At 33.6% G+C, this 27019-nt stretch overlaps 2 protein-coding genes across 3 annotated transcripts; one reads left to right on the top strand and one right to left on the bottom strand.

Annotated features, from left to right (window-relative positions):
* Positions 1-14940: 14940 nt before the first annotated feature.
* On the top strand, positions 14941-19442 carry LOC104892582 (hypothetical protein). 2 transcript variants are annotated; one of them, XM_010678548.4, is made up of 7 exons: positions 14941-16131; positions 16473-16563; positions 16705-16862; positions 17081-17132; positions 17737-17816; positions 17913-18006; positions 18727-19442. In XM_010678548.4, the coding sequence occupies exons 1-7, from the start codon at positions 15049-15051 to the stop codon at positions 19317-19319; spliced, it is 2151 nt and encodes a 716-aa protein (XP_010676850.1). In that variant the 5' UTR covers positions 14941-15048; the 3' UTR covers positions 19320-19442. The 2 variants fall into 2 exon arrangements, with proteins under 2 accessions (XP_010676850.1, XP_010676852.1); XM_010678550.4 differs by lacking the exons at positions 17737-17816; positions 17913-18006.
* Positions 19443-19527: 85 nt separating this feature from the next.
* On the bottom strand, positions 19528-27019 carry LOC104892581 (uncharacterized). Its single transcript, XM_010678547.4, has 12 exons — positions 26795-27019; positions 26434-26699; positions 25667-25740; positions 25452-25546; positions 25275-25372; positions 25065-25148; positions 24768-24848; positions 24316-24399; positions 24132-24227; positions 23325-23404; positions 22488-22576; positions 19528-20479 (listed from the first exon to the last, which is right to left on the bottom strand). The coding sequence occupies exons 1-12, from the start codon at positions 26925-26927 to the stop codon at positions 20151-20153; spliced, it is 1509 nt and encodes a 502-aa protein (XP_010676849.1). The 5' UTR covers positions 26928-27019; the 3' UTR covers positions 19528-20150.

Below are 27019 nucleotides of genomic sequence, written 5' to 3'. Positions count from 1 at the left end.
TCATTTTTGGACTCAAGTAAAAGTGAAAATATATCCATTTTTTCATGTATTGTCTATAATACTTGTTTAACTCTTTCCTTTCCTTTCCTTTCCTTTCCTTGTCAAATCATTGACTTGTTTTATCATGGGTTTTAATGTCCACCATTGTCATTATCATCTCTAATTTTGAGGTGGAAAGAATTGCATAGCTTGAGTCGAATTCGATATTAAAATAGTGGGTTTAGTAGATCTGGTTATTGGATAAGGTAGCCTAATGACTAAAGGGTTGGGGTCAAATTTATAAGACTTTAATGGACAGGGTCATTATTAGATAGAGTCATTATATGGCTGATTAAATATTGCAATTATTTTAATAAGTAAATCTATCTCTTTTATATAAGGGAAGGGGTGAGCTATGGCGTCCCCGAATGAAGAGTCTATTTTACCCTTTTTCCTTTCTAAATTGCAAATTCACTTATAAAACAACGGGAGATTCAAATAAAAATACTGGAAATAAAATTCTAACAAATCACTTAGAATTGCATATTTACATTATACAAATCACTCAATGAGTAAACTTTACAAAAACCAAAAAATTAACTTACAAACTACAACCAATACACTACAACGTCAATGCATACTCACAAAAATTTGACTTGAAATCCAAGTATCCACTTTCTTCACAATATATGAAGTAATGTACTTAATTCAAAAATCAACTAAAAAATTATAATATTAGAAATCATAGATAAATTCAATAAAAGTTCTATTTTGTTCATGGAATTTAACTTTAAAAAGTTAAAAAAAAAAAAAGGCTGGTAAGAGACTTAAGTGACAGAGACTTAACCAAATAAATTTTGTAACTAAAAAAAATTATACTTTGTATGTCTAATGTTCAAATTCAGACTTTTACATACATCGAAAAAAATCGAGTTTCTGTCTTGAAAAAAAATTCAAGCACGCATCGCGTGCAAAAAATGTTATATATAAGGGGAGGGGGAGCAATGGTGTCCTCTTTCGAAATGCCTATTTTGTCCCCCTTCCCTTTCTAAATTACAAAAGGAATGTCAAAATCAAAATTGGCACACAAAGAAAACTACCGAAAATTAATTTACAACACTCACTCACAAATCAATTAAAAGAAGAAACTTTACAAATCACTCATACAATTGAGAAAATCACGTTATAAAAATCATGCAAATCACTCAAATAATCAGGAAACTTTATTAAAACTTAAAATTAACATACAAACTAAAACTAATAACCTAGAACATCAATACATACAAAAATATTTACAAAAATTTACTTACAAATCAGTACTCTCAAGAACCATTCACCAGTTAATGGTGGGTCATGATAAAAAAAAATAGAGGTGTATTTGTAGTGAAATCAGAATTTAAAAGTTAGACAAGGAAAAAAATTATTTACTTTTTTTATTGTGTTTCCTATATATAATGAAACTTTTACATATATTTGGACCTATCTTTTGCTATTATATAATAGTGATTAATTATCAAGGTAAAAAGATTTATGTAAAATATCATTCAAGAATTAAAGTACAACATATCTCTATTATATAAGGAGAGGAGGAACTATGGTGTCCCCGAATGAAGAGACTATGTTACCCCCTTCCCATTCTAATAAATTACAAATTCACTTACAAATCAAAGAGGGTTTCAAACAAAAATACCAAAAATATAATTATAACAATTACTCACAAGTCAACTAAAATCATAAAATTGCATAACTTACTGCAAATCACTAAAATAAGGAAACTTTATAAAAACTTAAAAATTCACTTACAAACTACAACCTAGGAAAAAAATTGACTTAAAATCAAAGTGTCCACTTTCTTTACAATTTATGAAATACTGTACTTAATTCAAAAATCAACTAAAAAATTATAATATTAGAAATCATAAATAAATTCAATAAAATTTCTATTTTGTTCATAAAACTTAACTTTGAAAAGTAAAAAAAAAAAAAAGAATGGTGAGAGACTTAAGTGACAGAAACTAAACCAATCAAATTTTGCAAATAAAAACAATTATACTTCGTATGTCTAATGTTCAAATTTTGACTCTTACGTCGAAGAAAATCGAGTTTTTGTTTTGAAAAAATTAAAGCACGCATCGCGTGCAAAAAATTCTAGTACTAATATATTAAAAGACGTGCGTAAAAGAGGAACGGTGCCACATGGCGCTCTCCCTAGAGAGTTTTAGTTCATGTAATCCATGTACAATAAAAAAAATTAAAAATTGCATAGTATAGGTTTTGATCCCATGACCTCAAGTTCATTTACTAAAGTTTTAACCACTAGACCAAGTTGTATTTAATGATAAAAGATGGTAAATTTGTATATCTATACTAATATATTTAGTACAATATTAATAAATGAAATTTTTTCTTATCCGGGGCATTAGCCCGGGCCTAATAACTAGTTAGATATTGTAAAAATAATTGCTTATTCAATTAAACTCACTTTTGTTTCTCTCAATTGATTATTTTTCTTAGTCGGTTGTCAACCCTCCCATTATCAACCCGTCATCAGTCAGCATTGACCAGACTCCTTTATGAGGTGACTCTTTATGACCTGACACGCTTTTCGACCCGCACTAATCCTGACTGGACCAATAACCAGGTCTAGTTCTTAGTAAATGACTTGATTCAAATGCGATTCATTTAGTGAGTTTTTAAATGTCGCCTTAAAACTTCTTACTATCGTCCTAAATACGTACTTTTATATAGCATTTGTGTACGCTCTTTCTACCCTTTCTGGCTTTTCCTTACTTCCCCTTCCTCATATTCTTCCACCACTGGAGCCACCACCACCACCAATTTTCTAGGAGCATGGTCCCTTCGATGACACATCATTTCCTCCGGCGACAAGAAGCAACTTTCCGAGTCTAACAAAATTGGTCTCAACATGTACATGGAAACGAAATCAAATTTAAGAATAGAAGCCTAAGCCGAAAACCAATCCTATCCATCCAATCAGACTAAGTTTTATTGGATCTCTTTTCACATTGCAAAAATACATGGTAGAATAAATCAATTGAATTTTTTTTTTTAAAAAAAGTGGTGAGGCGTCCATGGTAGATGCTTCATCACAGGTGCGGGAGCCTATTATGGATGCCTTGTGGTGGAGCGTCTATCATGGACGTTCACCAATTCAATTTTTTCTCGTAAACTCAAATCTTAATTTCTCTTTTTGTGGGATTTGTTTTGTGAATGTAATTTTTGTTTTGTTGCTGATTGATTTGTTTCTTTTGGTGTTTTCAGATTTTTGAAGGTGAGTTGTCTGGATATTCCTTTGATACTACTCAATCGAAGTAACATTGTCGCTTTTATAAGGTGGTGGATCCGTGGGACTGGTGGACAGGTGTTGGTGATAGTGGTGGAAGAAGAAAGGAAAGAGGAAGTGAGGGAAAGGAAGGAAGAGAGTACTGAGAAGAAAGGAAAGAGGAAGTGAGGGAAAGGAAGGAAGAGAGTAATGGGAAGAAATAAGAAGGTATAAAATACAGTATTAAAATATGTATTTAGGGTGTTAGTAACAAATTTTAGGACATCGAATGGCAAAATCCTTTATTTATTAGTTAAGTTGGTTCAAAGTTTGGGTTAAGGTTTTAAACCTATCGCGGTATCACCTATGTAATTATTTTTATTATTTTGCTTTTGCACAATTATCTCCAATGCAAATTTTAACCTTTAGAGGTCGTTTAATTCACCTCAAATTGCACTGTAATTTGGATTTCCTAGGAAGTACAAATTAGTGTAGTTGTTTGGTATGCAGGAAATAGGAAATTCACGGGAAATAGAATTTTCAAGGAAATGAAAATTCGTATGAAGTGTATGAAATTAAACACCAAACCCCTTTGGTGATTAGAAATTCGTGTGTCAATTACAAATTCCTACGCTCAACCAAACACCCAAAGCCACTTCCTAGCAAATAGACAAGGAAACAGGTCGGGTTTGGGTCAAGGGTCCTTGACCCGTTAAATTTTCGACCCGACCCGACCCGTTTAGCACCTTTAGTCCTACCAAAAGATTCTTAAGTGAATCCACCTCATCACCTCTCTTAATTAATATGAAGCCACCTCATCACTTCTACTTTTACTCATCTTATGCTATTCCTCTTAAATTTTAAACGGTAAACTAAGGCTATGTTAGTTCACCTGAAATTTTCTGATCTGAACTTATCTGATCTGATCTGAACTTATTTTTTCTGATCTGATATGATATGATCTGATTTACAAGATCTTATCTTTTAGATTTTTCTCAATATATAAGAAAAAATATAGTCATGTGGGGTCTTGTTTGATTCGTCTCAATGAGTACTTTATTAATATTCAATTATTATAATTTTTACTAATACGTAATGAAAGATATTTAATAGTAATAATGATATTTAAATATAAGCATGATCTGAACTGATCTGAACTTATTTTTTTTTATCTGAACTGATCTGATTAGATCTGAAATAAGCAAAAATAAGTGAACTGAACATAGGCTAAGGAGCCGTTCGAAATCATTGTTGTTTTTCAGTTTTCCGTTTAATTTTTTGAAAAGGGAAACAAAACGTGTTCGGAAAAAACGTTTGAAAAAACTAAATTCATTCAATTTTCAGAAATTTAAACGGAAAATAAAAAATGACTTTTGGTGGTTTTATGCGTTTTGTTTTGGGAACAGCACACATAATATATGTTTAATTTGTTCTTTCTCTCGGTATCCTCTGCCTATTCTCAGGCTATGTTTAGTTCACCTGAAATTTTCTGATTTGAATTTATCTGATCTGATCTGATTTACAAGATCTTATTTTTTATAAAATATATTATTATATTATTACTTTGTAAATCATTATTATGCAATACATTATAAGATCTTTTTTATAGTATTACTATTATTATCATTTTAATTATTTCTATTACAACTTTTACACAACTTTTATTATTAATAATAATAATTATTATTATCATTATTATAAGAACAACAATAGTAATTATAATCATAATTATTATTATTATTACTAAAAATAATTATATAACTCAAGTCATTAATTTATAAGAGCACTTACACAATGTTTCACACTTTCCCTTTAAAAAAATGTTTCACACTTAATGACTTAAGAAGTCGGCAAACTCAACTCTATTTTTCCATATAAAATAAAATAAGATATACAAACAACTATGACTTGAGCAAAAAAGAAATAAATATCGTGCAACTTCAAATAGCTAAAGAGATTTGGAATTCAGTAGGAAGAGGTATACCGAATCTAAATTTATAATTTGTAACTGACACTTAGCTTATTTTGAAATGTAATCCGAACTTAGTAGTTTCGTTGTCATGAATTTGAGATATCATATTTTATATATTTCTTATTTTTGCGTCAATCTTATGTTCTTAACACATGGCCTTTAATTTTCTATTATTTAATAACAAGAAAATAACTTAATATAATGATAACAATGACATTTATAATGGTAACAACAAGATTAATAATAATTACCAATATTAATAAGTACAACAACAACAACAACAATAATAATTATTTTGAACAACTGTACTAGTAAATAATAATACTCCCTTTGTATTTTTTTTATCTTTCTCACTTAGAATATTGACACTATTCACAATTAGATAGAATCTTTTAGATTTTTCTCAATATATAAGAAAAAATATAGTCATGTGGTGTCTTGCTTGATTCGTCTCAATGAGTACTTTATTAATATTCAATTATTATAATTTTTACTAATATGTAATGAAAGATACTCCCCCCGTTTCCTAAAGATCTTCCCTCTTTCCGTTTAAGGGTGTTTCCAAAAGATCTTCCCTCTTTTGTTTTATTCCTTATTTGGCAAAACAAATTTCCCTATTTACCCTCTCATGTCACTATCATATGGTCCACCATTACATTATTAATTCAATTTTACTCCCTTTCTTTCTCCTACTTTAACCCCTTTTTATTTGTTTATTTATCTTAACCCCTTTCTCTCTCCTACTTTACTCACACCATGCCCCACACAACTTGATTTTCCTTGGTATTTGTAGGAACAGTAAGTGGGAAGATCTTTAGGAAACGGATGGAGTATTTAATAATAATAATGAGTTTTTAAATATAAGCATGATCTAAACTGAACTGATCTGGTCTGGTCTGATCTGATCTGAACTTATTTTTTCTGATCTGATCTGAACTTATTTTTTTGATCTGATCTAATCTGATTAGATCTGAAATAAGCAAAAATAAGGTGAACTGAACATAGCCTCAATCTGTTTCTTCTTTCTCCTCTGTTAAATTCTTTCTCTCTCACAACTCTTGGAGTTCGTCTTGTAAGAGACCGCCTACTTTTAAATTAAAATTAGGCAATGGTAAATCCAATATTAAAAATAGAATAAGCTCAATAGTAACTAGGTTAATTTCTTTCGGTCACTAGTTTAATTTATTTAGTGACTAAGTCTACTTTTATATTAAAATTAGACCGTCTCTTTTAATAATTTTTGCAACTGTTGTATGTCTTCTTTTAATTATTTATATCCTCATAAATTCTCTAATTTCTTCTTCAAATACTCAAATGATTGAAAATCAATTAGATTCATAGAATCAAACGATTCTTTTGGTGTCAAATTATGAAATTTCGGCTTTATGAAGATAATTTGGAATATATATGTTATAGAGAGAGATTCAAATCAATTAAAGAGTGGAAGAAGATTGTGATTTCTTAAATTAAATTGCCAAAATTCTAGCTCTCTACCCGTTTCTCATCAGTTTAATTATGGTATGTTGATGGTGATGTGCTAGCAAGGTACTGTATAATTAAGCATTAATTTTTTTATCAAGGCATTGAACCCAGGGTTACTTTTCAAAATTTTGCGGTAATGTTCTATGGCAGTTTTATTGTTTTAGTAATTGTTTTCAATCAGTTTTGTAAAAAGTGAAAACTAAAACTTAAAACCGTTACAAGAAACATATATTGATTCTGAACAGGCCCTAAGCATTAATTTAATTAGGTCTGACGTAAAAAAGAAAGATAAATTTAGCATAAAAAAATTTGTAAGATATCTGAAAGAAAAAAAAGAGAGCATAAATCTAACATGTAAAGATTTGTTTTAGTTGAACGCTATCATAATATCTCAAACGTTATTTTATATAACGTTGAAGAAACTCTACTAAAACTTTACCTCTAACCTGTCCTTAAAACTCTACCCATTAACCCATCCAAACACCCTTAATTTTTGACTTGGTGTTTTGACCTAGTTAACTCTAAACTAATTCAACCAATCTACACCCAGTTCAGCCAACCTACACCCAAGTCGACTAAGGTCTAAGGGTTCGAACGTCAATGGTTCGAACCCATTAAAGTATTAATTCCTATTAAATATTCCCCAAGATATGTTTTCTCCACTGTTTGATTTTTATCACAAAATTATCTCAATGAAGTGATCTCAGTTTTTGGCATAATGTTCCTTGTGGATGTGATAGTATTGTGTATTTTTTTCATGATTTATGGACTTATAATTTTGGAGTTATGATGTTTTCTTTAAATCGGGTCATAATTGCCTGAAAATAGCCTAAAATTCACTTAAAAATTCCTTGTTCTCAAGAAGTCATAATTTTGGGACACAATGTTTTTGACGCTGCAACATGCTCCCCATATCTTTGGTATGATTTATTGGTTAATATTTTGCCCTAGGTAAGTTTTATAAGGTATTTCAGAAAATTGGTTGGAGTTCTTATAAAAATAACCAAAAAATCAAATATTAAACAATGAATCATAAGGAAAACATGGCGTATAGTCAGTTTTAATGGTAATTTTGTAAAAATCATTAGAGACACTTTTAAGCGGTTAAAAAGTTCGTCCAATGGATACAATATTCCCTATGTTTCCAGCTAGCTTGAGTCAAAAATTAGGTGTCACTTGACTGGAGGAACTCCCTCTATTAATTTTCTTTGACTAATTTGACTAGTTTTGGACTAAACTCCTAACTTTCCTAAATAAAACGGACCTTATTCCACTTAAAAGAATTTTGGGCTTGGCCCAGCCGCACAATCTAATTTTCTAGGTTAGATTAAGTCACTCATCACTAAGTTACTTAGGCCCAATAAATTGGTTTGGCCCAATTTTCCCTTTTATTAGGTTTGATTGCCCATTTATGCTTAATTATGCTCAATAATTGTCATTATGCTTTAATGATATTTTACATATACTTCAATTATGCTTTAAATACGCATTCGGCCATCATTGTAGCCGGTTTTTCCCAGTCAGCCTACGCATTATACTCTTTTGGTGTTATTGAGACTTAGGGTGGGTTTATAAAAACATTCTAGTGCTTATTCAAAAAATGATCATATCAAATCAGATAAGATCGGATAAGATAAGAAAAATTCAAATCAGATCAGATCTAGATAAGAAAATTTTAAATCAGATTAGAAAAATTATAACTATAAAAACAATTACAATAAGAAAAATTCAAATCAGATAAAAAAATATATTTAGTTCAGATCAAATCAGATCAGAAAAATTCAGATCATATCAGAAAATTAATATCATATCAGAATATTTCAGATGAAACGAACGCACCCTTATTTTATTAGAAGGACAAACCTTAATAGACCTTATCAATACTTATTTTAGCTTATTTGAACTTAGACTCTATTATCGTCAATTGGTGTTTGCTAATCCGAACTTCAAATCGAACTTATTTTTACTAAACTTAACTTATTTTCTCTGAACATAATTTAATTTTACAGAACTAAATTTATATTTGTCAGAACCTTAGCAAATTTATTTAAGATTGAAATTAATAATGCTGCACTGAACTTATCAATAAACTGAACTTAGCTTTACTGAAACGTAAATTAAATTGAGGAGAAACGTAATTTTATTTTAACTTATGTGAACTTATTAAAATAAGCTAAAATAAATTGAAAGAAACATATAAGGCCTGTTTACTTCAGTTAAAAACAATTGAATTGCTCGTCAGAAAAAAAAACAATTGAATTGAACTGAAGTGAAATGAGCTAAAATTATTTGTTTATGATAGAAGAAATTGAGAACTAAATTGAACTGAACTGATTGGAGTTGAACTAAACTAAACTGAATTAATTAGAACTAAATTAAACTGAAATTAATCTGAAGTAAACAGACCATAAAAAGGTCTATTTTAAAGTGAATTTTATAAATTAGACAAATAGCAAATAAGAATAATAATATTTTTTTTTTGACGAAAGAATAATAATACTTGATGACCCTTTGAGGAAAATAAAAATGAGAAATGGAGTGGCCAAGCAAAAACCCTAGTCGGTTTGAATAAGTACATCAAGTCTGTAGTCCCGTTTTTGAGATTTTGGACGTCCAAGGGCGAACCTACATATTAGGGTCTAGAATGAAAAAATAAACAATTTTTTGGTCCAAAATTTTTGAAGTTTGATTTTCGGTCCAGACCGGGAATAATTTTCTTAGAGGAGAAGGGAGAAGAGAATTAAAAAAAAAAATGAAGAGATGATGAAATTTTGCAACTGTGTTTTTATATTATTGTATACATAATTTTGCATATTATATATAGATTATAAGCATTATTTTTGTAATTATCTAAACAACAAATACTTATTACGTTGTATCTCTTTTTGCAGTCCACTTTTGTGAGGCTTGTCGCATAAAGTTAATCTGGTTAAGGATTGCTCAAACACTATGCACCCTTCCGAAGCTTTTTCAACATTAGCAGAATCCATATCCATCATAGCATCAATTAAGGGTTGTACTCAGTACTCCAAAACTTTTCCAAGGATCTGTTTGATAACTAGCAGGCACGCTCATTATCTTTGAAATTAATAATTTCTTTGAATTTTGTTTGTATACAACCTCTAATTCAATTAGGGGATAACCTTTGGAACATATTAGTGATTTAAGGTCGTCAAAATCAAAGCCATCCATACAGCCCCATTCGCACATCCAATCTTAGTGATTCTGCTAATGATGAGAAAATTTCGGAGGGGTGCATGGTATTTGCAGTCAACTTTTGTGAGGCTTGTCACATAAAGTTAATCCGGTTAAGAATTGCTCAAAGTATCATGCCTTGTGTTTCCACCGCCTCAGCAGATTTATTCCAGGGAGAAGATGAAGTGTTGGGAAATGATGCTTGTAGGGACGTTCTTCCTTCATTGATACCGATTATTGTAGATGTAAATCTAGTTGTTGCTGGAGGTGATGAAGTTGAAAGATTTATTAGAAAATTCAAGCAACTTTGCAAAGTGTGGATGGTGTATGTTCTAAGTCGTAAGAAGTTATGTCCATTGGTAGAGAGCATCGCTGATAGATGCCCATCTGATGGGCAAAATGATGTGACCTTCACAACCCGTGACATGTGTCACAATCTAATTTGTCCATGTTGGAGCAGCATCACCTCATGCTGACCTGTGGCACCAAAGCAACTAGGCAAGCAATAAAAACAGTAATTAATTATCTGTATGAAAATACATCAAAATAGAGCAAGAATTATTTTTAAATAAGGAAAAGGCATTTTTGCCCAATCATGTAGTGCCACGTGTCCTGATCAATTTTGATTGATGGGACAAGACATAGGGTATAAATACCCCTTGGCACATCTTTTCATAATTTTTTATCACCTCAATCATTACTAGAGATTACTTATCTCTCTAAAATCCAGACTTTCTCTCTCTAGAATTTACTGATTTTCCTTTACTTTATTTCCCTCGTTTAATTCACATACTCATTTAAGCATGGAAGGGAAGATAGCTTGTCCAACCAAGTTATCTCTTTTGTGCAGGTAGCCAAGAGGACCCTAGACATCACTTGAAAGCCAACTCCACTAGCATAGCATTGACGTATAGCCTCTCCAGAACATCATCAACTCAGCAGACACCATCATAAGGTTAGTGTTTGCTAAAACAACAAGAATATGGGTGTTCATTAGCGGCTACCTGGAAGTGTGGGTAGTTTTTAGGTGGCCCATGGCCTGGCCCGTTAAATATGGTAAAGGAAGCTATAAGTAGATCTATTTGTAACACATACACAACACAAATCTACTACAAGCTAGGTAGCACCGATACTCCATCTTAGTCGTCGTACCCGTATCGGATACTGTAGAGGTGACTTTGCACTTCACCAACAAGTCAAACGCCCAATATTTTTTTTGGTTCGCTAGGGGCTGCCCCTCTTGTTACTAGTTATATTAAATAACCTTGCTAATGCTAAAAGCTCCTATGAGATGTATTTAGGGTCTAAGGACAGCAGTTAGCTTCGAAAGTTGTACTGGGAGTGAAATGAAGTCTAAAACTATGAACAAACAAGCATAGACACACGATACAAACGCCTTCTATATTTATGAAGGATAAAGTTAGACTACAATTGTATTACAATGAAGGAGTATTACCTCTATGTGCGTACAATTGGAGAAGAAAATGCTTCCTACCGAAGTATTTTGAAACTATGCTAAGCTACCCTACACTAAACTAAACTTGGCTGAGAAGCCAAGTTGAAAACTAAGAAAGCAGTAAAATGCGAAAAGAAGGATAAGCTTGTTGTTGTGTTTGTTGTTTTTTCTTCCTTCATCGCTTCGTGCTATTTATGGATGTGGGATACTGGAGATCGTGGGTCTGATGGAGGTTATCGTTCTAGGCGCCAATTACTTTGAATTTGAACTTTCCCTCTCTAATTTTTCCTTCCATTTGAACTGCAGATAACCGCTAACAAACACACGTGCACATGTCTATCATTACTTGCAAGTTACGCATATCTGTCGTTACCTGTATCATAATTGCTGATAAGTGATAACTGTTATATGGCTAGCGCTTGTGATGTCATCGCCAGTCTTTTGTTCAAAGTTAGGGCTATCATCAAATAGTCAACTTAACTTAATTAGTTAAACAAACAAAGTCAACTAGAGTATTTTAAGTGTAAACAGATACCGATACGATACCGATACTCTGTGGATATCGGATACTTCAATCAATAATTTAAATATATTTTTAAAAATAATTCTCACTAGTTTTACCCGTATTATTCATGTTTTATGTTCTCAAGAAAGACTTTTTGATCTTACTAGAGTAATTTCATTCGTAATTTTTACCATGTTGTTACAATCATTCATAAATTTTAATAAATTTATCAAAAATTACTAATACATTATATTATATTTTACCGCGTATCCGTATCCTCTTTTTTTGAGTTGACGTATCCCGTATCCGTATTCATATTCGAACCCGTATCCGTGTCTATGCAACCTAGACTACAAGTATTTAATAAGAAAGTCCTACCTAGAGGTGCTAAAACATAACACAACTCGCAAACCCGATCCGAAATTAGCGGGTTTGGGTCAAGGGGTGTGACCCGTTTAAGGAAACAGGTCGGGTTGACCTGCGAAATAAACGGATCGAGTTCGGGTCATGCTTCTTGACCCGTTTAACCCATTTAATGTAGATGGGTCGGGTTAGGAAATTCGGGTTAGACGGACCATTTTCGGGTTAGGTTGGTCGGGTTCGGGTTGACCACCTTGACCCCTTTAGCTAATTTACTTCTCATAAAATAAGACTTCCTATGAAAATTAAGTTCCAACAGTAATCAAAAGAGTACTTAGTATCTTTAACTAGGTATTAGTAAAATCATAAAAAGTTGATATCCTAAAAACTACATATTGAGATTAACCAAGATTCCAAATAACTAATCATTCATATTTTGTATTAATACTAAACTAGAATTTTTTGCACGCGATGCGTGCTTGAATTTTTTTTCGAAACAGAAACTCGATTTTTTTCGGAGTCAAAATTTGAACATTAGTCATACAAAATATAATTATTTTTAGTTGTAAAATTTGATTGGTTTAGTTTCTGTCACTTAATAAGTCTCTTACCATTTTTTTGGTTTTTTTTACTTTTCAAAGTTAAATTCTATGAACAAAATAGAAATTTTATTGAATTTATTTATGATTTCTAATATTATAATTTTTTAGTTGATTTTTGAATTAAGTACAATACTTCATAAATTGTAAAGAAAGTGAACACTTTGATTTCAAGTTAATTTCATAAGTAGTAGTTTGTGCGTGATTGTTATAATTATATTTTTGGTATTTTTGTTCGAAACCCCATTTGATTTGTAAGTGAATTTGTAATTTAGAATGGGAAGGGGGTAACATAGTCTCTTCATTTAGGAACACCATAGCTCCCCCCTTCTTTTATATATAATAGAGATATGATGTACTTTAATTCTTGAATGATAGTTTATATAAACCTTTTTACCTTGATAATTAATCGCTATTATATAATAGAATAAAAAGGTCCAAATATATGTAAATTTTTTTATTATATATAGGAAAAACTATAAAAAAGTAAATAATTTTTTTCCTTGTCTAACTTCTAAATTCTGATTTCACTACAAATACAACTCTATTTTTATCATGGCCCACATTAATTGTGAATGGTTCTTGAGAATAGTGATTTGTAAGTAAATTTTTGTAAATGTTTTTGTATGTATTGATGTTCTAGGTTATTAGTTTTAGTTGTATGTTAATTTTAAGTTTTAATAAAGTTTCCTGATTATTTGAGTGATTTGCGTGATTTTTTAGAATGTGATTTTCAATTGTATGAATGATTTGTAAAGTTTCTTCTTTTAGTGATTGTGAGTGAGTGTTGTAAATTAATTTTCGGTAGTTTTCTTTGAGTGTCGATTTTGATTTTGACAATCCTTTTGTAATTTAGAAAGGAAAGGGGGGCAAAATAGGCATTTCAAAAAAGGACACCATTGCTCCCCCCTTCCCTTATATAATAGAGATATGGTCGAAGTTTTCTAAATTTGACTAGAATGTTACAAGTAAGGAAAGAAAACTACAAAGAATTTTTTCCTTACATAATGCAAAAGTGGGTTTTAATTCCCAAAATATGCCCCAAAAAATAATTTCCTGCGTACCGTCCACGTAGGACAGCACGCGAGAATTTTTTTTTTTTCAACTTAAGCAAAACCGCTACTCGAAGTAGCGGTTTACAAAAAAAAAAAAAAAAGAAAAAAGAATTTGTGTGTGTTGTATAAACCGCTACTCAGAGTAGCGGTTCATTACTCAAGTAGCAGAGTTTGATTTGTGCTTGCAATATTTTGCCCAAGTAAACCGCTACTCAGAATAGCGGTTTATATTTATAAACCGCTACTGTGAGTAGCGGTTTTCTTGGGCAAAAACAAAAAAAAAAAATCAGTTTCTCGCGTACTGTCCTACGTGGACGGTACGCAGGGAATTTTTTTTTTTTGGGCATATTTTGAGAATCAAAACCCACTTTTGCATTATTGAAGGAAAAAATTCAAACTACAAAGGAAGAATATTTGCATGTTACGTGCATGGCTTATTGTTTCATAAATCATAAATGAATAAAAGTAAAGAGTTATCATGAAAACTCCGAATTTTATACACAGGCCAATGGGGCATAAGTTTCGAGTTTTGACACAACTTTTTAACGTTGTTACTCCTAGATTAAGGCAGGCAACCGTTTCAGAAAAAACCAGTGTTTGAAATTGGAGGAAGATCAACGAAACAGAGAAAGAGAAATAGGGGAAAAGCTTTTAGCCCTTTCCAACTTTTGTCATCTCAAGTTTGCACCTTTTATTTTTTGATTTTATGGGTTGATTTTCTCATATCAAATTACTTGGAACTTTGCTCAGATCTGAATCAAAAAATATAAAGAAGGGGAAAATAAATACTGGGTTGATCAAGTTACATAAGAAAATTGTAGGTAAGGAAATATCCATGTCATATTTTTTGAGGAATTCCTACCTTCGAGGAATATTTTGTTCATCTGGGATCGATTTCATTTTGTAAAAGATGATATTAATTGGTTGTTCCTGATCTTGTTTTAAAATTTGATCGGCATCTTTATACGAAATTCTGCAATCCTCAACGTTATAAGTGCAGCAATAAATTTGAGGGTGTTTTTTTCTCATCTTTGTATTATGTGCTTCATTGATCTTTAATGTGGATTTTTGTGGGGTTATATGGATCTTTAACATGATCAATATGATAGATTTGGCCATTAAATTTTTGTTGGAAATTATGAGCAATTAGGAAGGCATTATTATGGCTAACACATGTGTAGAACATGATAACTTCTATGATGCCCTTGAGGAAATATCTTCAGAATCTGACAGTGAATCAGATGGTTCTGAGGTCTGTACTTCTGAACTTCAACATTATGATTTCTGGAATAAAAACCCGAAAAGTATAGATGAACGACGAGATGATTTCATAAGAAAGACAGGTTTTGTTTTAGATCGGTGCCACACTGCTAGAGAAGGACCTGATGATACTACTTGTATGATCACTGAAAAGAGTAATGACAGCACAACAGGAAAGGATTTAGCAGGTAAAAAGAATGAGGAAGCTGCAATTGATGAAGAAGATGATGATGGTTTATTATGGAGAATTAAGTGCTTGAATGATGAGGTTGATGATGAAGAAATTCCAAAAGAGGTTGCTTTGAATTCTTGTGTTACAGTTGATGAGTTTCAAGAAAAGTTTGGATCATCTGATCTAGTTCAGCGTTTCATAACAAGAGAATCAGAAGAAGAAATGGATATGGTGGGTAAGAGAAAACAGCAGTTTAAAGAAGGTAATTGGTTAAAGAGATTCAGCTTCAAAGCTGCAAATATGTTTAACAAAGATAAAGAGAACAAAGAAGTGTTCACCAACTGCAAAGTTTCCGGGTCTAAAAACCCGAGAATTCGTGTTCGTTCTCATAAGAAATGGTCTAAGGAGTTGTCTTCCTTATATAATAAACAAGAATTTTCTGCTCATAAAGGCTCAATTCTATCTATGAAGTTTAGTATTGATGGGCAGCATCTTGCTACTGGTGGTGAAGATGGAGTTTTGAATGTATGGAAGGTAGTTGAGGATGAGAGAATTACTGATTTTGACCTTTTGAGATTCAGTGCTGTATCTGCAGGTATGAATTTTTCTGTGAATGGTATTCCAAATTTGGCTTGCTTTCTCAAGTTTAAAGATCAAGGAAATGTGATGAATAAGCTGAAGAAATCATCTGATCAATCAGCTGCAAATGATATTATGATTCCTCGTAAAGTGTTTCGGATTCTAGAGAAGCCTTTGCATGAGTTCCATGGACATGAGGGTGAGATCTTGGATATCTCATGGTCTAAAAATGGGGTTAGTATGTGCATTAATCTAGTAAAATGATGTTAAAAGTCAATGTTATACTCCCTCTGCATCATATGTTTCTCCATATATACATCTATATTAAAAGGAATCAATGTCATATTAGAAGTCCTGAAGATGCAACTTGAAAGTTTTAACATCAGGAACTTGTAAATTTATCGATGTAATTACAATCCAATCATGAGTTTTACATATATAGTTATAATTTGTTGTGCATGCAGCAACAATTGGAGCATCTTCTAGGCCGAAAAACTAGTTTGAACTAGTCACATGACAAATGATTAACCTTTCTTTGGATTTATGAATTCATTGCACCTTTTCTTTCAATGCAGCATTTGCTTTCTTCTTCAGTTGATAAGACAGTGCGATTGTGGGAAGTAGGATGTAGCCAATGTCTAAGAGTTTTTCCTCACAATGATTTTGGTAATGTGAAGTTTATGTTTCTATTACATTCTATTCTATTTTCTAGTATGAATTAGCCCAGCATGTATGTTATTCAACTTATGTCATTGGCTTGAATAGCCTTGTTTGTGACTCTTTTTTGTGTCATTGTTATTGATGTAGTAACTTGTGGACAGTTCAATCCCATGGATGATAACTACTTCATCAGTGGTTCTATAGATGGAATAGTCCGCGTTTGGGATGTTCTAAGATGTCAAGTGATTGACTGGATTGATGTCAAGGAAATCGTCACTGCTATTTGCTACCGGCCTGATGGAAAGGTCAGGCCAATGGTCTTTTTGTTATCGTTATTGTTATTGTTATTGTTTCTGTTATTGTTTTCGGTTTTGACAACCAATGATAGTGATATGGAGCCAAGTAGTTTCGAGTATCTGTATTCAGTATTCAAGATATAATTAGTAACTGTATGATTAATTTTTTAATTTCGCTATATCGACCATCAGCTTTCATTTGTAGAACTTATTTTGCTTGATGACAGGGTGGTATTGTTGGCTCAATGGTTGGAAACTGCTCATTTTTTGAAATCTCAGGTATGATAGCCTCTATTTCTGCAGCTCTGCTAAGTAATCTGATGCTAGTCTTCAGTTGGTCTAGTGTCGGAATTTTCATCGTTATAACTGAGTTCAAGTATAGAAATAGGCACGGAAACCATGCATTTCAAACTGTCCTTCGAGTTCTATCCTAAAATCAATTGACAATAGGTGGAGTATTCTAGAATCTTTTATGTTAGTCATTCTCCCTCTTCTTCATCTACATGAGACAACTAGTCCTAATTACATGCGTAGTTTTCTCTTTAACAAGCAGTCAAGCATCACATTTGAGTCGATCTCTTTTCTAAGACTAATCGTCTCTCCTCATTTTAGACCGATAATTGTCAAGATTATTATTACTGTATCATAATTACACAGGCTTTGCACCAAGAACACCCACCTTCTAAGATGATCGATCAGTTCAATGGTCAAATTTTATGCTTGTTTGAGTACTTAATCGAATTACTAAAGGCTTAGTTTACTTGGTTATAAATTATTCATGTATTCACTACATTATAACCAACTTAATTCAACTGGTTAGGCAAATTCCGAGCTTTGAATTTTGCAGTCAGAAAAAGTACTGATGAAACATTGCATGCAGCAGATGATTTTCTGCGTCACGTTTCTGTTATATACTTGCAATACAAGAAGACATTAGCTTGCAAGAGAATAACTGGTTTTCAGGTTATGACAAATTTTCTATATCTTTCTTTCTCTCCATGTCAAAATTTTCTGCCTTTTGTTGCAATAGCAATATCTCACTTTTCTTTCTCATCACAGTTTTCACCGATTAACCCAAGTGAAGTAGTAGTTAGCTCGGCCGACTCCCTAGTTCGAATACTTAAGGGAGCTGATATCATCTGCAAACTTAGAGGTTGGTATATTTTAGGAGAAATTCACAATAACGGGTATGTGATTTTTATAAGTCCTGAATTACATATAAATGTTTTAAAAGGTGAGATTTTTAAACGTTGGCCCTATTTTATAGTATGTGTCACTTGCTGAAAGTGTTCGAAGATGGTAAATATTTAAAAATTTTAGCTTCTAAACCGGCTATAAGTAACTCAGGACCTATGAAAATCACAAGATAGTAAACTTGGGACCTGCATGGAATAATCCATAGTTGGGACTTATCAAAGAAAATGGGTAATAGTTCGACTCTCTTTTGTGAATTTTTCCTATATTTTAACATCCAAATTAACTTTGATTACAGAAATTAGAGTTCATTTAACAACAGCAATTTTTTTTTTCTGATAGTTCTATGCTCTGCTATTGTTGAGCAAAATAATCACTCTCTCCTTATTTCATCACAAAAAGCATTCTCCTTACTTTAACAAAACCAGAACACACTAATTATATTGAGTTATGGTGTGAAAATAACATTTTAAGTTTTATCTTAAAGCTAAACCTCTGGAATATCATGGGATAATTTCCCAAGTTTGAATTATATTTATTATCCTAAAACCGTATGTAATAATTAAGTCGAATATTGTTGTTGATATAGTTCATCATAAATGAATGGTATGACCTATTGTAAGATCATAGGTGGTTTTAGTTGAGAATTTTTGTAATTTTGTTCTCTTTTGCAAAATAGGTTCTCTCCCACTGATTGATCGAGGAAGCCAAGTATTCGCATCTTATACAGCTGATGGAAAGCACATAATCTCAGCAACTGATGATTCAAATATATACATATGGAATCATCCTAACAAGGGAAGAATTTCCAACAACAAACCGAAAAACATATGGTCTTCTGAAAGTTTTATATCAGACAATGCATTGATCGCGGTACCTTGGCATGGTATTCGGACATCCACCTCAGAACTGCCACCATTGACACCAAAACAAACTACTAATACCAACCATGATCATGTGTCGCCATCTACGATAAGATCACAGGAAGATGCGGCATTACGAAACTTACGAGCAGCACTTGTTTCACCAGCTGTTGGAGACATTGATTACGGGTTCTTGAGGAATGTATGCGAAAGCATTTTGAGTGGTTCTCATATGTGGGGGCTTGTGATAGTAACAGGAGGAAAGGATGGACAAATTAGAACATATCATAATTACGGATTGCCTGTTCGATATCCAGGGAAATCCCTTAGATCTTCATTTTCTAATATTAGAAACCGTTGTAGAGAGAATTGCCGTAGCTTAGGAAGTTCAACCAGTTTTGGTCGATAGTTTAGACTTCGCATGGTAGGCTTAAGTATCAAAAACTTACCTTGTAGATATTTTTGATTCCTAAATTGTATAGTCTAAGATTTACTTTCTTGGTTTTGTTTGGCTCTCACAGTTGAAACAGATCATGAAGCAATCCAAGTTCATATTGATCTCATGCATCTGTCCTGTAACAGCATCATGTCAACACAAACACGAAACAAACACATGCTGGAAAAGATTAAATTATTGATGGAAAAAGAAATATGGAATAAAACCATCTCATGCTTGTACAAACACCACGATAAAAATATCATATATTTCTACGTATGACTGCAACATAATCAAATTTACGGTCAGACCAGCGCCTGGCATATATACATGATACATTTTGTCTAGAAATGACAGTGGTTTTATCAACCATGCCTCACCAGGAGCTGGTCCTCTGGATAGTTGCTGCAAGATCGCTGCGTCCAAGGTTCAGCACTTCAGCACAAAGACGCACCTTGCTCCATCCAAGTGTATTTCCAGCTTCTGATGAAAAGATATAAACATCTACACTCTCCAGAACCCTAGCCAAAATTGATAAACCCTAGGCCAAAACCACTGAGATTTTTGTCTGAATGGCCAATAGGTAATAGCGCTTTGGCTAATTTGGGACAATATTTGAACTTATGAAAAACACCCTTTCCACCATGTGGCCCAAGATGAGCCAAAGAGTCACTAAAAGGCAAAAAATCCAATAGTGACTTCTCATAACTCGACATGCAAAGAGCAAATGCAGCATCTACGAATCACCGCACTGCCATGTGAATTAGATAACTCAGCATGAAAAGTGAAAACTATCAGCTTCGCCTAGAAAGGCCACAGATCCCCCCACAAAGACTTCCGAGCTTGATGATGTAAGGTTGGATTTTTCGCACGTGTAATGACCATATGATCAAACGAGCCTTCAGAACCATCACGCTTGGTGGCCCGGCAAACATCCATTGCAACACGTCTGCCCCTCCTTTGAGGCATGAAGATTATTCTTCCCCAACCACTTCCTAAATCTGCACGACCTGCCTGCTCTTCTTCCTCTTCATGATCGGTAACAGCATCAGATTCTGTTGCATCAGAATCATATGAAGAATGATGGGCCTCATAGGGAACAATATCATCAGTTTCTTGCTCATATTGGTCCTCTGACAACAGAGAAGAGTTCAGCATCAGAATTTGTCAGTTAGGACAAGTTAGTGCTTAAGCGAATCAAAAGGTTTCAACTTTGGGTTGATAGGCACACAGAAAAGGCCACCTGCGCATCCAAGACTTCAATGTGCAAATCACCAACCGCAACTTAAGGGTACTCAAAGTTGGCAAATTTAAACAAGAGCTAGATAATGAATCCATCATCAACAAGATTTTTGGTACAATTAATACCTAAGCACCCTTATGGAAGATATGTAATACTAACAGCTCATTTTAGGTTAAAGAAGAAGACATCTTCCATTTAATCTAACAATAAACACTTGTCAAACTCAACAGAATATATAACAGTAGGCATAGTATAGGGTGGCTAAACTTAACTTTTACCTTAGAAGAGAGGAGATAGTGAAAGTTTGTAGATATATGATGGTCAAAGAGAGAATTACCATCAATGATTTGAAAGTTAGACCAGTATATCCCATATAATCTATCTATCAAGAAAACCAATTCCAAGCATTAGAATAACAAAAGCGTTCACCATCTCAAAATACCCCACTTGATGGGAAAATGTCCTTTACCCTGGTGAGAAAATCATTGCTTCCCCCTTCTAATCCATTATGCGGAAAATCAGTTGTAAGCATGATACATAACATCAACATACCACAATGATTCTAAAGGAGGTCTGCCTTGGCTAGTAAAGCCAGGCTAACTGTACGAAGAGAGGCTGTTTTTATCAACTCTTAATTAATGAAAATCAGTCAATCATCTATTACTTTATAATACTTCCTCCGTTTTTAATTAGATGTTACACTTTTCAAATCACGGACTCCTAGGTAATTTTGGAGAGGAGAGAGATAGAGAGAATGAAAAACAAAAGGGTCCCATGTGAACATGTGATAGGAGAGAGATAGAAAGAAGTTATTACCCAAAATAAAAGTGTAACATCTAATTTAAAACTTCCTAAAATAGAAAGTGTAACATCTAAAAAAAACGGAGGAAGTATAGGGAAATCTAATGAGTCATCTGTTCTCAGTTCATTTTTTACAGAAATTCTAGATAAATGCATATTTGCTTAGAGATGCAAGGAAAAATCAGTTGCCTACATGATCAGCAAAATGTTAAAACTCCACGTGAGTTCACGTAACATAACCATGTCTTCGTATTTATTCATAAAACAATTTCACCATCAAGCAAACATATTTCATGTCTAACTCTTAACTCCTTTCGTATATTATAGTAATCCCTTTTTGGGATGAAAAAGGAGTAGGTTCCGCGGCAAAATTCCGGAGTGTGAATGAAACATGGCATCCCACTGGTAAAAATTAAAACTGAATAAGATGAAAATAAATAGCAATAATCAAGGCCTATTCATTTCACTTCTTAAATCCCATTCTATCCTCGTTTAAAATTTACCAAAAAAGCAAACATGGTATCACCTTCTTCAAACATCGAAGTTATCACCTTTTCTTCTAACTTTCACATCCAATTTAACGATTCCCACTTAACAAATTATTACTGAAAACACGACACACATGAGACTTCCTCAAAAAGGGTTTAAAATTGAGTGTACAAGGAAGCCTAACCAATCGGCATACGATCTATTTCCATGACCTACAACACACTTTAAGCCAAGAGGCTCAGATATTCACAACCATTAGCTGCATCCTCTGCCATCAATTATCGAGAGACCAGATGCTTTTACCTCTATTATTGTTTACTCCCTTTCGCCTCAAGTGTTTGTCCAATTGAGTATTTATTGCTCTTTACTTCTTTGGTTGGGGGAGTCAATGAAAGACAAACATGGTGGCACCAAACAGAATGAATGCGAGAGTAAAGTAGTGGTCCCCCATGGTCGATTTATGATATGGGGCAATCTTTTAGGGGCATCACAAGAAGGAAATTGAGGCAAAGGAAAAAAAAATTCAGGGAAAACTGTTCCTTCCCCAAGCAACCCAACTATAATGCTGGAGTCGGGGCCTGGGGGGATAGGATATAAGAAACACATACCATAGTCAATTTCAAGATCCTCAGGTTTTCTTTTGGCATGCAGTTCTTTTAAGGTGTCAAACTTTATGCCATCAAGAGGCCAAGGCTCCCTATCAAAATACAAAAGACATTCCATCAGTTATCACAGAATTCACAGCCTATACATCAAGAGACGTAAAAGGCAAGAAAAAAGTAGAACAAATGGCTGGCATTGAACAAATCAACATGTATTATAGCAGTCACAGGCAAAAAATGCAACTCGCGTTCTATGATAAGCACGCAATTGCTCTTTCTTTCCGATCTTTGTTACTCCAACTCAACTTGCTGTCATCTTGTTTGACACCTCAAATGGATATAACTAATTGGCTATGCTACTTAGATAGCAGGAAAAACATACAAGCATATATGATTATACGTGTCCAATACTCTGACGAATCCAAACCCAAGAGTCCGAGTAACATAGCTTCATATTACTATTAGATAGGAGAGCACTACGGGCTTGGAGCAGGAAGTGCTGCATGAGCCACTTGCTGTCAGAAAATTAGAAAATTTATAGAGGGTTTGAGTAAAATGTCTAAACATCTATATGCCTCATTTAAAGTACTAATGAGAACATGAAATAGTTAGATGTGAAATAATTAGTTTATAAATAGCATACCGAAAAAACATATAGTTACAGTAATTGATTAATATACTTGCAACATACTTCCAAATTTCTAGGTTGGTGTGGTCGCTCCACAATATAGTTTATTTAGAATTTTAAAATACTAAATTAACCATTCTAAGCACATAAAGATCACATAGTATTGATAGAGCAGTCCACCACGAAAATATAGCATATGAGTTAACAATACTCACTGTGGTCTTTTTCCTCGTCTCAACGCAACATAGGAAAACTTCTCATCCTCAAACCCACGTAAAGGTGCACCGCTTGATCTCTGCACGTAAAAATCAAAAGCATGGTCACAAATCCCAACATAAGCACGCTTAAGTACTTCACCCTTCAACAGATTGTTCTAACGTGAACTGGCCCCACTCCTGCTCTATCAAAGATGACATACTGGTGAAGCAGCTGGTACTCAGTGGCCTTTCCCAAATAGCTAAAACATGTGAGCCTTAACCCTATCATGATTTTAACCCAGGGTGACTCCCTTGAAGGTGATGTGATGCCACAGATCTCCAAAGAAAGATTTTTTTTCAAAAATGTTAAGTTGGCATATATAATTGCCACAGATCTATATGGCATATCATGAATCTATAATTTCCAACATATTGATATAAAGTGCATAACTTTTTAAAAAAGCACTAGGCTTTCTCATTTTCCTTGCAGGTGAAGTGGAGTTGGATCATGCCTGTGAACTTTGGTAGCACAAAGAATGTCATTATTACTAAGAGTGCTTCTTTATGCAAAAGGGGTTTTAGAGTCAAAACTTCGGTAGATTAAATTCTTTTCATGATAATACCTCATCATAGAATGCATTATCATCTAAATGGTGTTGGGCACTTTAGAAGATGGTATGGAGGTTTGTCCTAGTTACAAGAGAGGTGATATTGAACGTCCTCAACCAATTCTCATGCCATATCTCCAAGCCATTACTACTCCAAATGATATAAAGCAACATGAAAAACATCCTGGATACAAGAGCTTTTGGATGAGAGAAGAACCTTAAATGCACGCTGTGATTCTGTTCTTTCCAACCGTTGAACAAAGTGACAATATTTTCCAGTGTTTGCCAGTGGACAAGGCCCATCATGTGGACACTGAGGAAAAAACAACCCATGACAAAGGTAAGTCATCTCTTCCTAACATATTCTGGAGGCAGTAGACAGTTATATAGTTAATACTCACAGGAGCAACTACATAAGCACCATCTCTGGAAGCTCCGCGCTTTTCGGGAGCATCATCAGATGTATCTTTACGTTTTCGGCATTTCTAAGAAAATACAAACATGCATATGATGTCATACAGCAGGGTTAAAATACAAGTAATGAGAAAAACAGGCAACTAATGAAGATTTCTAAAGGTCGATATAGAAGGGTAAGAAACCCCTTAAAACCATCTTGCTGTACTGTTACTCTCAGTTTCACCTCCATGCTCATGCCAGGTACTCAACTCTTCAACATAGATACTGATACTTGGCAATTCATCATTGAACATGCAAGTTTTCCACAGAATGGCCAAGCGGGTAACCTCACATGTATCTATGTCTGACACTAGTGGTTGAATTTGAGTAACATAGGCTTAAGCTTATCCAAGAGGTTGCGAACACAAAAGGTCTAACCATAACATGCATGACATACCCTCTTCTCCATCCATAAAATATGTGATCGCATCTGAGATATAATATTTGACCCTTCAGGTGTGCCTGGTTCAACAAGTACCTAGCACAAAGTAACACAGAAATGTTATCATAGTGAAAACTCATTATAACTTTTTACTAGAAAAAAAAGAACACTCCACAACAACCAGAAATAGTTTTGTTCTTAATAAGGCTTCAAAGGTATCTCCCTTTGCAACTGAAATAGCTTACTATATCCCACCAGAAACTCCCATACATACAACACGGACTCCAAAAAAAACCACAAGTAAGAAATTACCAGAATATCTCGAGTAAGACCCCACAGTTGTCGTACTATTGCAATCCTATCCTTCAGTGACGGAATTTCTCCAAGAACATAGGACTTTGGAGCAAGAGCCATGCAATAGCAAAAGAAGCAAACACGAGTTGAAGCACAAATCTAAAGTTTGAAGTGAGCGATATATATAAAATGTGCAGGCAATTGAGATGAACAATCATAGAAACTCACAGCAATGACAAGGTCATGTTCCCTTTCAGCCTTTTTGATATCTTGAGTTAAGGATTGAATGTTACTGTAGCTGTGAATAAGTGGCAAGTTCTTGATATCTACCAATTGAAAATTTGTTCGAATTAAGAATAGAAATGAGTGCAATGCTAGCAAGAAGTAACAAAGTTCACTAGTTACCTCGAACAAGGCTAACACCAGCACGTTGCATTGATTGTGAGGGCTCAACTAAATTGAACCTCTCCATTGTGCGCGGCCAAACCTCTCTCAAAGCCCTGCACCATTTTGTTCACAAAATAAATTCACTACCAACAACCCAATCTACAAGCTATATGCTTTGGTTTATAAATTAGAGAGCTGAGACTTTAAAGTAAAAAAAAGAGGGGAGGTCTCACCAGAAAGCCGAACCAGTACCGGACCCGAAATCCAACACTTTAGCTGGAGCAAAATCCGGAACTCTTCTTCGTATCTACAAGATCAATAAAGCAAATTTGCTATAGGCCCCTAAAGTAACTGAGTATTAAAGACAAACACAATTCACATCCTTAAATTACCCCTTTAAAAGTGTTGCCCACTACTAATTGATAACCGTTATGAACAATTTAGTCATATTTTATCATTTAAGATAGCCAGTAGATCATATAGATACCTTAATTCTCATAAGCAAAATTTTCTACATAAGCAAAATTTATAAATCAATACACCAAAAAAGAAGAGTTCATGATGGTTATGAATTAGGAATTTTTCCTTTCGATATCATATAGCTTTCATATAAGAGGGAGCAAAAAAAAAAAATTACCATGTAGCCTCAAATTCTACAAGAACTTCCTAATTCATAACCATTATAAGCAAAAAAAACTCCATAACATTTTCTTGTATATTTGAGAACAAACATTGTATATCAATTCATAAAATGTTGTATAGGGAATATCATATGTTACACATGGAAATTAGAATACCGACTACTAGGCATTAGCTACATAAGTTGGTGCAATTTTGATTTCAATAAACAGCTGTTGTACTGAACAAAAATTGTTCGTAATCGTTATGAACTAGGGATCACTCTAAACATTTACCTCACTAGCACACCAAACGCTAACACAATAACTTCAATTCAAAACAAGAACTATGAAATTTGCAATTAAAAAGCAACAAAAATCACCTCACGCAGGATTCTAAAACAAGCAGAATAAACAGCAGGCATTCGAGAGGCAACATAAGCAACAGTCTCATCATCTGTGTAAGTTAATCCAATATCACCATATTCACTCTTAATTTTCCACCTCTTTGTTTGCTCCATTGATTTCAATGGATCCTCAACAAGCTCCTTTGATATCGACAATGGAAGCAACCGATTTACATCCTTAATTTCCGCGAAAGATTCCGTTAATCTCAGTACTTTCTTCTTTATATGCCCCATTTCTTGCTCTAATCAATTCAAAAAAACAACAAAATTTTCAGCTCAGAATTCTCCAATGAAGAAATTGAAGGTGAGGAGAGAGAAAAGTGGTAAAAAACAAAACCTTGAAGATATTTTTCAATGGCGCGACGAAGACGGTCGGGAATGACGTTGCATTTCGACGATTGTTTCGCCGCTAAACGGATAGTTTCCGGCGTAATTAGTCGGCGAGAAGTTTCCGGTACTAATGCCGACATTTCTTCGCCGGAGGGTTTTAGGAGAGAGAGTGAAGGGTTTTAGGTTCTTGATAGTTTCTCTACTGTAGTTTGATGAGGTAAGAGTGGGAATT

This window comes from Beta vulgaris, chromosome 5 (assembly GCF_026745355.1).
Source record: "Beta vulgaris subsp. vulgaris cultivar EL10 chromosome 5, EL10.2, whole genome shotgun sequence".
In the NCBI taxonomy this organism is placed as follows: domain Eukaryota; kingdom Viridiplantae; phylum Streptophyta; class Magnoliopsida; order Caryophyllales; family Amaranthaceae; genus Beta; species Beta vulgaris.
This window is presented reverse-complemented; position numbering and strand designations above follow the sequence as displayed.